This window comes from Bemisia tabaci, chromosome 4 (assembly GCF_918797505.1).
Source record: "Bemisia tabaci chromosome 4, PGI_BMITA_v3".
NCBI classification, from domain to species: domain Eukaryota; kingdom Metazoa; phylum Arthropoda; class Insecta; order Hemiptera; family Aleyrodidae; genus Bemisia; species Bemisia tabaci.
In genome coordinates this window covers 49,289,599-49,303,315 of record NC_092796.1, presented here as the reverse complement: position 1 = coordinate 49,303,315, position 13,717 = coordinate 49,289,599, and the positions used below count along the sequence as shown (strand labels likewise).

The following is a 13,717-nucleotide window of genomic DNA, read 5'->3' as shown; positions in this document are numbered from 1 at the left end:
AGAATTGCAGGAACATTTCATGCAGGAGTCTTTCAGTAAAATGAAGGAGAATGGGTGATAAAACGGTCTTTTTCAAAAGTGGTCATTTCCAATCTCCCCCTGATCTACGAAATACTTTCAGGGTCGATCCGCCCCTGATCATAAGAAACTAATTTCTCACCACATGAATATCGACATTCCTGTTGATATTAATATATTATTTTTTCGCATGATTTTTAGGATATCAAAAAGTTCGTTGAAAATGCGGAACATGGCGTCATCTTTTTCAGCATGGGATCGTTGGCGATCACGGCTAATCTTCCCTCTGGAATTCTTTCAGCGATCACTGAAGTATTCTCAAAACTCCCCCAGAGGATTCTCTGGAAGTGGGAAGATGACTCGTTAAAAATACCACATTCCAATATCAAAATATCAAAATGGTTTCCTCAGCAAGATATCCTTGGTGAGTTTAAGGCGCTATAAAAGTCACTTAGGGTGATTTTTGTACATAGTTTACTTTTCTATTACTCAACAACAAGCATTAGTCAAATCTATGTGCGTAATACTCACAAACCGGATTTAGAGACTAAATTGGATTGCAATCTGCATATTGATGATGTCTCAACAAAATTCACTTTTAGATCTATTCCGATGCTTCTTCCCTATAAAAAGGGTTATTGACGGAGGCAGGAATAAGAACCTAACTAAAATAGGTATCGTAAAATATAATACTAAGACTAATGATCATACGCACAAGGATGGATGTTACAGACTTTGAAAGTTACATTATTGATTTCTCTGTTTCAAAACCACAGCACATCCAAATTGCAGATTATTTATAACTCATGGTGGAATTCATAGTTTACTTGAAGCTGTGCACTTTAATGTGTCTATCCTGGGAGTGCCTGTTTTTGCTGACCAGTTCATGAACATGCCTCTAGCTGAAGAGTGTGGTTTTGGAAAAATGATCAGACTAGAGCAGATAACAGTCGAATCTTTGTTTTTAGCTATTCAAGAATCAAGATGCCGTATCAAACACAAGGTGAGCCTTATTTTCTTCGCTACAGCATTGTATTCGATTGTCTCGAGGAAAGTTGATGAAAAAGCCTCAAAGTCAAGAGCTTTGCCGTTTTCACGAGAAGGCGTATGCTTCATTAAACGTAGGAAAAAACACCTAAACCTAATTGACCACTTCAAATCAGGGAAATGATTGACAATGTATAGGATATGGAATTGAACACCGCAATATACACGTTTTCATATCAAAATTTAACAGAGATCAACCAGGACGCATACGAAGGTTTCCAGATCGATAGCTGAAGTCGGAAAATGCGTACCTCCATTGCAACGTTTCATGACCTTCAATTATGTTTTATTCTTTTCCAGGAAAACTAACATAAACATCTCCTCGAATAAATTGTGAATGCTTTCGAGTGGATTAAAATAATTCACAGAAAATTTCTACAAAAACTGTTGATGAATTTTCTTTTTCAAGAAAACAAAAGTCGAGCGAAGCTTTGCAACGTTGTAATTGAAGACAAACATTTTTTGACCTTAGATATGGAATTTCAATTGAGCCATATTTTGAAGCCATATAAAGAATCACTTTTTCTGAGTCATTTTCAACTCAACCTTTCTCTTACTCTCTACGCACTCCCAATTTAAATAATAATCTTTCTCCCTCTTTCGCTTTCAGCTACAAGTAGAAAGCACGGGAGGCTGGAAGAATTCTGAACGATGAACCAATGAAAGAAATCAACCGGGGTGTTTTTTGGGTGGAAAACGTGCTTGACACGTGCGTGAGGGACTCCTCACCTTCGACCGAGCGCAATCCAGCTGAGATGGCATCAGTACTTATTTCTAGATGTCGTCTTGTTCCTAGGCGCAGACATACACTGATAACAGTGTATGTACATTTCATTCACTACTATGTGTCGCATCCGTAATATTGTGACTTCAAACTTTTCTATGACGGGCATTCATGGAAAGACCGACTGATCGTGAATACCTGAGGAATTTTACATCAGCAGGATCTATGTATCTCGATCGGTATACTGCAGAAACGATTCCTCCTATAGAAATAACAGTTGAAAAATCGTTCCCTAAATGGGCGCTAAGTACCGGTGTTTTTTTGTTAATTTTACATGAAAATCGAGTTATCATGAATTATCATGAAAATGCAGTTTATCCATGCTTTACAGAAATTTTCATCAAATGTGGTCATCCGGGATAAAACGAGACCCAAGTCCACGGAGTAAAAATTTAGTGGAGCGATTTTTTAAAAGAGGGTTGAAAAATTAGATTTTAAAATTTTGAAACTGAACTGCCTCTAATATTCTGAAGAATAAGCTGCAAGCAATCTAACCGCAGTGATGTTCAAGAAAATTATTTTTGTAATTAATTTGGCGTGATCGTCAGGCCCGCCACATCCCATCTAGGGCCCTGGTACTAGTTTTAAGGTCCGGGCCCCACGCACGGGGGGGGGGGGGGGGGTCCGGGAGGACATCCCCGACAAATTTTAGAATTTATACGACTAATCGGACGCATTTTGAAGCTTCCATAAAGAATTTTTCCAACAATTTCTGCGGAATAATTACGGAATAAAACGATAATCCGGGTATCGGAACTTGGCTGTTTTGAAAACGCCTTCAAATGCGGCGTGATACCTCACGCATTCCGGAGAGTTCAAATAGTTGTATCATTGCGCCTTAGAAATGCGACTGGAAGATTACAATTGAAATAGCCTTCATGCACGCTGGCCTTGTCGATTTCCGTTTGACATTTTTGCAGTCGTGAATGCAGCTGAAGTGCGCTTCAGCTAGAATTGTATTTACAAATGGGTGGTTTTTCTACGAGGATTAAAATAAACAAGTGGTACGGAATATAACAAAAGAATATGAACTCTGGAAAACGATAATCCGGGTATCGGAACTAAGCTGTTTTGAAAACGCCTTTAAATGCGGCGTGATACCTCACGCATTCCGGAGAGTTCAAATAGTTGTATCATTGCGCCGTATGAATGTGACGGAAGATGTAAATGGAAGTAGCCTTCATGCAGGCTCGCCACATCCCATCTCGGGCCCTGGTACCAGTTTTAAGGTCCGGGCCCCAGGCACGGAGGGGGGGGGGTCCGAGGGGCATCCCCCGAGAAATTTTAGAATTTATACGACTAATTGGACGCATTTTGAAGCTTCCTTAAAGAATTTTTCTATTAATTTCTGCGGAATAATTACGTTTTTTTTTCTACTTTCAGCACAAAATACTTGCCAATTGTTGTATTCAAAATATCTGGAAAATTTTTATTTTTTTTTTTGGGGGGGGGGGGGCATATGATACTATTTTCAGTTCTATGAGGGCCAGGCCCCCCTGGACTCCCCCTTCGTTTGTGTATGGCAAGGGAGTTGAGTCATGAGCCATTGAAGTCGAGGATGCCCATACTGGAGTCTCTTAGCATCTGACGACGGAAGAAAATGAAACGCAGTTACTAAAAATTTCCCTCTGTACTGAAAATCTTGAAAATAGATAGAAATTTTCCAAGAAGTATACTTCTTGGAAAATTTAAGAAGAATTCTACAGTGCCCCAGCGTGTTTCTGAAAATCTATTCACCTTTTGCGAAATTTTTAGAGTAAATTTTTCACTTTTTCTTACGAAACAAGGGTTGCATGTGAATTCGTAGTGGTTTTTCACGGGTAACACGGGCCCCGCCGGGGCCCGGGCCCCGGTACCAGGGACCCAGTATCCCCCCTCCCCCTTGTGGAGGGCCTGGTGATCGTTCAGACTCTTGTTCTATTTGCCACATCTTTCTGTCTTCATGAGCGCCTTCACTCTTGAGTGTGTGCAACTAATTTAACAGCTAACTAACAGGCGTTTACATAATCGCTGCTTTGAAGGCGTTTTGCATTTCGATCACGGAATTGAGCCCATCTTCTCACAACACAACAGTCTTTTTTAATAACATACACCTCTTAAAATCTACACTGTCATTCTGTATTGTGCCTAATTTGTGGCTCTTGAGGGTAAAATTTAACCTGAGGAGTGGGATATTGCTTTATTTCCTCCTATTATGAGAATGAGTAAAAATTACTTTGGATATGACATAATAGGTTTTTCTTCAGCCTACGTCTTGTGGAAAATCGGAATCCCCATGCATCAGTTAGAAAAACTCTAGAATGCACCCGTGGTATATTTGAGAATGTTTTTAAGTATCCGTGATAGAAAAGTCTGACCACATACCAACCTTATTTAATCCATTTGCACCTTGTGAGAATAAGGTTGAATTTATCTAAGTCGCTTGTCTCGCCTTTTTTTGTCGTTGAGGAAAAAAAGGGTCCAATTTGTTTTCCATGCTTGTTCTCTACGCACTGCATGCAGACATGGAGTCATTATTAAAATATTGAAGAATTAATACTGAATTTAAATATGTCTCGTAGATCATTTGATTCTGTTTTGTAAATAAATGTTTAACTTCGTAAAAACTAGCATTTCCCTGACGCTTTATAATTTCATTTCATTCTTTCCAAGATCGAGCAGTCAAGACCTAATTTTTTTGGTGCTAAAAAAAAGGTATTTGCTTAATTTAGAGCGTTGGCTCATATGACCTAATCTGCCCCTATACAATCTCTCTTTTGTCCTACACTTTTGAATAAGGGGCAGAAATATGGAGTTTCAAGAGTTTATACGAACCAAAAATATCAATTTTTTTGCGCTTTGTTTCACTTATAATTTTTCCTGACCTTTATACTTTATCAAAAGCCTCTAATACGGTTTTGTTGCCCTCTATTTTGGTTAAGAAAATCTGGCACCTACTGTAACCCCCGTAGAACCGCCTATGGGGAGTGATTGGAAATTATAAGATAAATGGCAATACTAAAAATCTTTAATACACCAAAGAAACTAAAAAAGAGGAGTGAATGTTTTTTTAATGCCTGAATTGTAAGCGCAACAATACAATAGCGTTCAAATAAAATAAAGGTAAAGAGCTATATGCACGATCACTTTTCTCTTGAAATGGTTCATCTTACTAACAGTAACTATAATAAGAATAAGAGTAACTATAATAAGAGTTACTATAAGTAAGAATTCGATTTTCATCTGCAGTAAACATAAATTTTTGAGTCACTAATAAGTACACACACGAACTCATTTCGTGCAAGAAGTCTGGCAGTGTAATAGCTCTCAATCGATTGGATTCTAGTTTAAAATTCCTGTTCCTCTTCTCTAGAAAAGAACAGCAATATGACTTAGCATCCTCAATCTGTAAGTCCAAAAATTAGAAAAAAATGGCTAAATTTTGAGTGAGCGAGCGTTACAAGTAAGTACATCCATTTTTAGTTCTATAGACAAAAGAAAAGTATATAATAAATGCATTGAGCTACACGATCACTTTTCTCTTGTAATGGTTCATCTCACTGGGTTTATCTACAATACGCACAAGTATTTGATTTTGGCGAGTTAATTATAAATGTAATTTCATCTTGAATTATAAACTTGGTAACTTGGCCTGGTACCTCTTGTTATGGATATACCCCCGTGTAAAATTTGACAGATTTTCTGAGTGTCTGTTAAATTTCGACCGAACGTTCAGAGTCTAGCTCTAAAGTGTCACAGCACAGTTGAAAATGTTATGGGGATCGGTATATCTTACAATATGAGGACTTATCTGTAACAATAGCGGATGTGAAAAATTACCTTTTTGAAACACGCTTAAAAAACCGTTTTGTTCACACAAAAATTTAATATGTTTGGCTCAGGCATAATGTACAGATGTCAAAGATCACATCTCAAGTATTTTCTCAAAATTTTCTCGATGCCAAAACAGTTTTTTAACTGTGTTTCGCAAAGGTGATTTTTCACATCCGCTATTGTTACAGATAAGTCTTCATATATCATACAATCCATTAATCCTAAAAATATCATTCAAAGTTTTTCTATGACAAAACATTAGTTGTTCAAAATTGATCGAAGGTGGGAAATGAGGTTCTTAATGCTTTGGATTCAATTAAATCTAATCCATGACAAGAGCTGTGCTGATCAGGAGAAACGAGCGCTGGAATGTCTCCTGGCCAATTCTCTGGTAAGGACAACGGACATCTCGGGCTGAGAGCGACGGCGGTAATCTTGTTGAGCCAAGTCCAGCGGGGTCTGCCTCATTTTCGTCACTGCCTGGAGATCGCAGGTCTCCGCCTTCAGCAATATCTGCAACCCAAATCGGAGCAATAATTAGAAATCCCTCCGGAAAATCGGTGGGCTCTTAAACCTGGGTCTGCTAGTTCAAGGAAGACACGCGTCGAGTTGAATTTATTAAAGGGCGGGGGCTTAGTTTCACTTAGCGCTTTTCAACGTTGCCGTATTTACTGTTAAAACTAATTGAAACCACCTATTTGTTTATTTGGACGTTCGTCCTGAGATAAGAACGTTGCACTGCCAACAACACATCGTTATAGTGAGGTTCCTTGGGTGGTCCATAACATGCCGAAAGGAACACACAAGTATGTCCAGGAATGGTCTTTTTCTGGCAGTACACCGTAATTATTTGAGGACAAAAGGTCAAAATGACCTCACCGGCGTGTTCAGGTTTAAATCTTTGAATACTGTAATTTTGAGATCTCGGGGGCTCCTCCCTTGCTTCTGAGGCCTTTAGGACTCTACTAATACCACTAAATGTTTTAATTGTGAGTCCTCAGGGACTCAAATTCCAAATTAGCGAGCTTTGCTTCGTTCGTGGCATTAGTGGCTTAATATTTCAGTCAATATTGTTTCTCAATCGTTCCGATCAGTTCGCCTTCAATATCTCGATAGGCAATGTGAGCGGCTCGGGAGCAGTAATAGTTGCACGCCCCATTCTGGCCACGTATACTCAATTTTTTCATAGCTGTTTTGGTTTAATACTTCACTCCCATTGCGATCCCACTCGCTTTTGCAATACATGCAAAGCAAGAAAAAGGAAAATTTCACGACTTGAAATTCCGTGCAGTTTCAAAAGTACCCCAGATGAACCGTCAAGCGAGCATGATTGGTAAATTTTCCTGACTGTTTTTTTTCCTAAATTATTGTGTAACTGAGGAACACTAGTGAAAATTCCCTACGATTTAGAAGTATTCGAATCAAAGTTCTGAACTTTGCGAGAGTCCAAATAAGCAACTTACACACAATTTATTCTAAGGAAACTTAATTCCAGTAATTCCAGTTCCATTTCAAATCAATACACCCTCCTCTGATCAAGTATATTATTTTGTGTTCGGACGAAATTAATCAGAGTAAATCGTATGAAGTAAATGCGTAAGATTTAAGCTCTCATGCATAAAAAAGGCCAGAAATTCCACTCAAATGTGCCGTAAAATTATACCTACTGTCATGAGATCTCAAAGTCACAAATTTTACGAACTCGAATGTCAGTATAAATGCAGTAAAGACGTCTCAGTTCGTTTGTTATCCACCGAGGAAAACTTGAAAAATGAGCTTTTGTCTAACTCGCACGCGTACGCATGCTTATTTCGCGGCTGGGGCTGGCTGGGTTGACGCCGAAACTTGTAAATAACTGTTAAACCAGGCTAGCGTAAATAACTCAAAATGAACGAGGTAGTGTGCTGCCATACTAAGGAAAATCACCGTATGAACCTTTAGCAACTGCCAAATTTCCTTTGAGAAAACACGAATATTCGGAAAAATTCGCAAGGATTTTTCTTCCGATTTTTCAGAGAATTTTTCGCTCTTAAATCTGAATCATCTAAAAAAAATATTCATAACTTTCTTCAAAGATAAATATTTTCCGAGGGAAAATTTGGCAATATTCGAATCTTCATACGGCGTTTTTCCCTTACACGGCAGTGTAGCGAGGGCGTTTTGCGGGCGAGAGGCCGGAGACTGTTCATTTCTTTGGGCAATTCATCCCTGTTATTGGACCGATCAAATCGGAATATTATTCAGGGCGCGACAGGAAATGAGAATTTGAGAGAGCTTCTGAGTTTGTTATGAAACTCGCTCGATTTATTCGCCGTGAGAGATTAATCGAATTGCTGAAAAGCTACCCTCATCTAGGGTAGTTCACACCCCAGCGGCTTAAGTTTCGGTGCACCGCTACTACCTCGTAACCCAGAGTGTTTGCAGACAGGGTTGCTAAATCTGGAAAATTAATCATCCTTCATGAGGCTTTTCCAAACAACAGAAATCTTTGCTCTCGTTGTCTACACCTGTGCAATATTTCGCGTGTGGTCTTGTTTAAATTAAATTCTCATCTTAAAACAAGCTCCAAATTTTGAGACTTTAGCGTTAGGACTGGAGCATTTCGCGAGAAGAGCAACACAAACATTTGTGAAAGGAAATTTTGGTCGTAAAATCAGTGTTTAATTATGCATTACGCAGAAGAAAATTAGTTAGGATTCATATAATGTTTTATCATTTGAAATGACAATAATTCCAACAAACTTAACAAAAACTTCAAAATCATAAGTTGAAAACTACTGACGCCGCAAGCTTGAATTATCACATCAAACACAGTGCGGCCGGCGCAGAGCTTTGGCGCGCACGGCGCATAGCAGCGCCTTACAAGGCCGCAGGATACTTCATGCATTGCGCGTACAGCACGGTGCGCGCAACGCAAAGTATAGCGCCTTACAAGTATGCAGAATACTTCATGCATTGCGCATATCAAAATCGTGGGTAACATATTTGAATTTAGCGCAAAAAAGCATGAAAAAATCCATATTTATGACAACAGAAAATAGAAAAATGCTTATCTGTGTTGTAACATTGCAAGTAACCGCTCATATTTAATTTCTTTAAAAAAAACTAATCTACAGTTTTACTGCAATTTTTATGCGAATTTTTCTCACTTATTTAATGATATTCAGGAAAGTTTTTTGGTTGATTTTTCTCTCTTAATTTATAACTGAGGAAAATAACATGTGATTGAAAATTTAAAGAGGTTAAAGTGGAAATACGCTTGGTTCGACTTACGGCATCAACATGTGTCCTGCCTGTGATTTATTGTAAATTGGAGGGTACGTTCGATTTTAATGAATCTGAGTTGGAAAATTTGATTTAAAGTCCTCAACGGAGACCGCATTCTTCAGTAACAAATACAATAGGGGTTAGCGCTTCGGTCGATTTCCGTGCGAGTAGAGAGAGAATTTTTGCCAAATAGGCTAGGCTTGCTAAACCAATTGCTCAACTCTCTAGTCATGATTTTATCATCAGACTCGGCACGTTGATTTGCAAGAGTGCCTTTTACACTACAAGGAATAGATAGCTACGCAGGGTGTTCAAAATAAAAATCGTTTCTCGGCCACTTGTTTCAAGCAATAGGATTGCCTCATTTTTCCTTCGTTTTCCTTTTCTATAGCTTTGTCTATCAATGTCAATAATTAGCCCGCAGATATACTGATGCTCTCTTAATTGAAGTACTGCGGGCTGATTGTTGAAATTTATAGGCAAAGCTATTGACAAAGAAGACTAAAGGGATTTGGAAGGATCCTATTGGTTGAAGCGGGTGGTTACGACGGACAAAGAGGGTAGGCAATAGACCAACTAACGGCAACCCATGAGAGACCCTATCGTTAGTACATCATTGTCCCTGTTAGTTTGTAGGAACCAACCATTTCAACCAATAGGATCGCTCCATACTCCCTAGGTCGTTGTCTATAGCTTTGTCTATTAGTTTCCACAATCGGCCCGCTGTAGAGGATAAAGGTGTTATGGAAAATATTTTCGCCGGCTAGGTTGGCCTAAAGGTCAGCGCGTCTGACTCTAGGTCAAGAGGTCCCGGGTTCGAATCCCGGTGGTGGCGTCTAATTTTCACGGAATGGACCACTAGACAAGGTACGAATTTAAGCATTCTGATACATGTTTATTAACCAAAATTTCACGTAGAACACGATGCGCACAACAAAAATTAGCGAAATTAACTCCTTACGAAGATATTTAATGATTCCTGATGCGTGAATTCAAACCACCCGCTCAATAAAACTCAATGCTCTACGTGATTCACATCGCGCGTTGAATATTATCGTGACAGTCTCTGCGATATGAAAATCTGGCAACCACAATTTTGACGCTTTGGCTCAGCTATAGCAAATTGCTTATCATTTGAACAACACATGGTGGGAAATGAACAGTGCTCGATTGAGAGGCTTGCTGAAACTGTTGTAGTGCGCGCTTTGACTCACGTAGAGCTTTGAGTTTCTTGTGAGCGGGCAGTTCAAAATCCGCGTAACCAATGTGAAATAAAAAGGTTAATATCTTCGTCAGGAGTTAGTTTCAGTAATTTTCGTTGCGCGAATTGTGTTCTACGTGAAATTCTGATTAAGAAACATGTATCAGAATGCTTGAATTCGTGCCTTGTCTAGTGGTCCATTGACGAGTAGATCTGCTGAAACAGATTCTCCTCGGCCCTAATCCCTGAAAATTGGAAAAGCCTGGAGCATGGAGATCCCACGATGTCTACGGACACTAAACACTGTCTAAAGTTGGCTGGAGGTGCTAGACACGAAAGCATTAAACCAGCAAAAAAAAAAAAAAGAATATTTTACCTGGACGACGTGGATGAAGCCACTCTCGACTGCGACGTGGAGAGCGGTGAGGCCTCTTTGTTAGGGGCGTTGAGCTCGACGCCGGGGGCGGCGATGAGGAGGGCGACGACCTCGCGGTAGCCCTTGCCGGCGGCCAGGTGGAGGGCCGTGTTCCCGCGGAGGTCCTGCCCGTTGTGGCAGACGTCTTCGCCGTGCCTCAGGAGGGCGCCCACGGCGTCGGCCCGATTCTTCCGGGCGGCCACGTGGAGCGCCGACTCGTGGTAGTTGGAGCGGAGGTGGAGGTCAGTCGCGGCCATCAGCGGCTCCAGCCAGGCTAGCGTCCGCCCCCGCTCAAGCGCCTCGTGGAGTGCCGTCTCTCCTCGGTCGTTCCGGATGTTGGCGTCAGCGCCGTGCTTCAGCAGGATCTGCAACCCAAATGATGTCATTCATTATTAGAAAGGGTTACTTGAAGAAGGGCGTAAACGCCAAATTTTCAGAAATTGATTTTTCGACTGGATTGTATTCTTTCAGGGTGGGCGCATCACTGAAAAAAAATTCTCGGCGTTTTTACCAAGGTCTGTTGGTACCTTTACCACCTCACTTTTTTTTACCAATTACTGGTAATTTTACCAAGACAGACTGGTAAGCTTACCTAAAAACCGGTATTTTTACTGTTTTTTCCAGGTAAGAACACTAATTTTATTGGTAATCAATTCCCGGTAACTTTGCCATTTTATCTCGATAATTCTACCACAGTCGATAAAAAATAGTGGCGTTTTTACCAAGGTCCAGTAAAATTACCGAGAAAGTTCAATAATTTTACCGAGATTTCTCGGTAAAATTACCAATTCCATAAATGGTAATTTTACCAAGAAAAAACTGGGATCACATAGAACCCTGAATTCTTGGTAATTTTACCCTTTTCTTAGTAAATACATAACGATTTTTTTTCAGTGATTTACTACCGATTCTGCCGAAATTGCTCTTTAAACGTCTTCAAGTTTCTGATTTAGTGTAAAAGGGCTTGGTTTCCGAGCCATATCTCTTTCGGCGCACGGTGATTCTCCATGATTAAGACCATGCGAATGCACAAGCCAAAATTTTTAATATTGTCATCGCACACGCATGCTACTTGGCTGTTATAGTACTGCAAAAAACCGCAGTGCAAACTGAGTGAATTTGTGGAGGAAAAGCGTAAGCACCAACATTTCCAAAAAAATTTCCTCATATTTTCCGCACCTTCTCGACGTGTGATCGTGATCCTACTACAGGTGGTAATATGTAGCAAAATGCAAAAAAGGTAAAAATACATTTTAGGGATCCAGGAGGGGAACTTAAACTTCCCTAAAATTGTGAAAACGTCTGTAAAAAGGACAACAATTGGATACAACTGGAAAAGAAAATATTAGTATTTGTTAACGATTCTAAAATACCTTCGTCGTTTATTAACTAAAAACTTCAAGAAAAATCTTTAAACTTACATCGATAAAATGATAGTTTCACGGATGCAAATCCCATCCTTCATTTTTGAATAGCCGTAAGTATCCAATGTACACATATGTTCACGAAAAGTTTATGTTTTGGACGGAACGTTTACGTGAACGTGACAGACAAGGTTCCCGGAGTCCTGCGGGGTTTCCGTGGGTCCGTTTACGTGCATAATTTGAGAACGACGCATACACTATACATTTATGAAAAGTTTATATTATGGACGGAACGTTTATGTAAACGTAATAGACAAGGCTCCCGAGTCCTCGTGGATCCCTTCACGTGCATAGTTTGAGAACGACGAGGGTTGTGACTAGAATGAGACTGAAGGGAGGAAGCACCGCGCTGAGGATCTCGAGGAAGGGTTGCAACGTCGCCTCATAGAGCCCCGTCAAGCTCCCCGTGGAATTGAGGGTGACCACACACGAGCTCACTATCATCAGGTTGACCATGTGCTCCTCCACCAACCGCGACACTATCTGCGCCATCTGACTCATTATAATTAGGATTAACGACACTGACATCGCCACACTCGTCCCGCAAACCGCTAATTACGAACAAAATAACGATGACGTCACCGCGGCTCAAGCCCTAAAGCACACGAGATTGAAGCTCGGGCCTCTGGTGATATCACTATAGCAAATGTCACCCTCGCTGATTCCCGAAATCAGAGTCACTCGTGATATCACTTGTGCTCACGCCGGGTCGAGTTCGAAAGCACGAGGGATTGAAGCTCGGGCCTTTGGTGATATCACTACAGCAAATGTCACCCTCGCTGATTCCCGAAATCAAAGTCACTCGTGATATCACTTGTGCTCACGCCGGGTCGAGTTCGAAAGCACGAGGGATTGAAGCTCGGGCCTTTGGTGATATCACTACAGCAAATATCACCCTCGCTGATTCCCGAAATCAAAGTCACTCGTGATATCACCTGTGCTCACGCCGGGTCGAGTTCGAAAGCACGAGGGATTGAAGCTCGGGCCTTTGGTGATATCACTACAGCAAATGTCACCCTCGCTGATTCCCGAGATCAAAGTCACTCGTGATATCACTTGTGCTCACGTCGAGTTGCCGCCAATATCACTCGAGCAGATTTCCCGTAACAACACTCTCGTTGCTTCCACTAACACTATGTCTGGTTAAACGGTTTGGGGTAGGATCACCGGTGGCGACACTGACGTCACTATTTGTCACGGTTCGGCAGTTGGTGATATCACAGTTGTCTCCGCGGTAGCGAGGGACTAGTTACTGATGTCCGAAAGGTCGCAGGGGACCGCGTCGCGGATGGTTGAGATATACCTGATGCGAGCGATGAGGGGATCGATCTGGATTTGGAGCCGTTGCAAAGGCACTCGGGCGTTTTATCCGGAACGCTGACGTCATGCTCGCGAATCAGGTGCTGATCACATGCTGCGTTATCTTCAAGCAAAGGCTCCCACGAACGCGCGCAGAATGCATGCCGCATCGCTCGCTGCCGAGCACAAAAGCGAGCAAACGACCGAGAAATCGACTGCACCGAAACTGGGTTTTGTCACGGTCAAGGGGACTGCTGTCACGTGACATCTACCTTCTCGCAGATAGAAAATGCATACAACATTTTGATTAAGGGACTCCTATTCGAAAACTGTGATGATATTAATAGCGCTTATCAGAAAGGAGCCACAATTAGGAGACTGTCACCTGGAGGTGAGCACATTTGAGGCGTCGCGTCGGGGCAGAAAAGGCATTTCTTGGTTGGGGCGTT

General features: G+C 41.1%; 2 protein-coding genes across 2 annotated transcripts in view; one reads left to right on the top strand and one right to left on the bottom strand.

Annotated features, from left to right (window-relative positions):
- Positions 1 to 270: 270 nt before the first annotated feature.
- Positions 271 to 1,720, top strand: LOC140224479 (UDP-glycosyltransferase UGT5-like). Its single transcript, XM_072299638.1, has 3 exons — positions 271 to 442; positions 795 to 1,021; positions 1,676 to 1,720. The coding sequence occupies exons 1-3, from the start codon at positions 271 to 273 to the stop codon at positions 1,718 to 1,720; spliced, it is 444 nt and encodes a 147-aa protein (XP_072155739.1).
- A 3,120-nt stretch (positions 1,721 to 4,840) lies between these two features.
- LOC109043799 (uncharacterized) overlaps positions 4,841 to 13,717 on the bottom strand; it is a 59,613-nt gene continuing 50,736 nt past the window's right edge. The window contains exons 3-4 of the mRNA XM_019061113.2: positions 10,507 to 10,910; positions 4,841 to 6,175 (exon numbers count right to left, since the gene is read on the bottom strand). Coding sequence (XP_018916658.2) covers positions 6,166 to 6,175; positions 10,507 to 10,910 — 414 coding nt within the window. The 3' untranslated portion in view covers positions 4,841 to 6,165. The remainder of the gene's footprint in view (positions 6,176 to 10,506; positions 10,911 to 13,717) is intronic.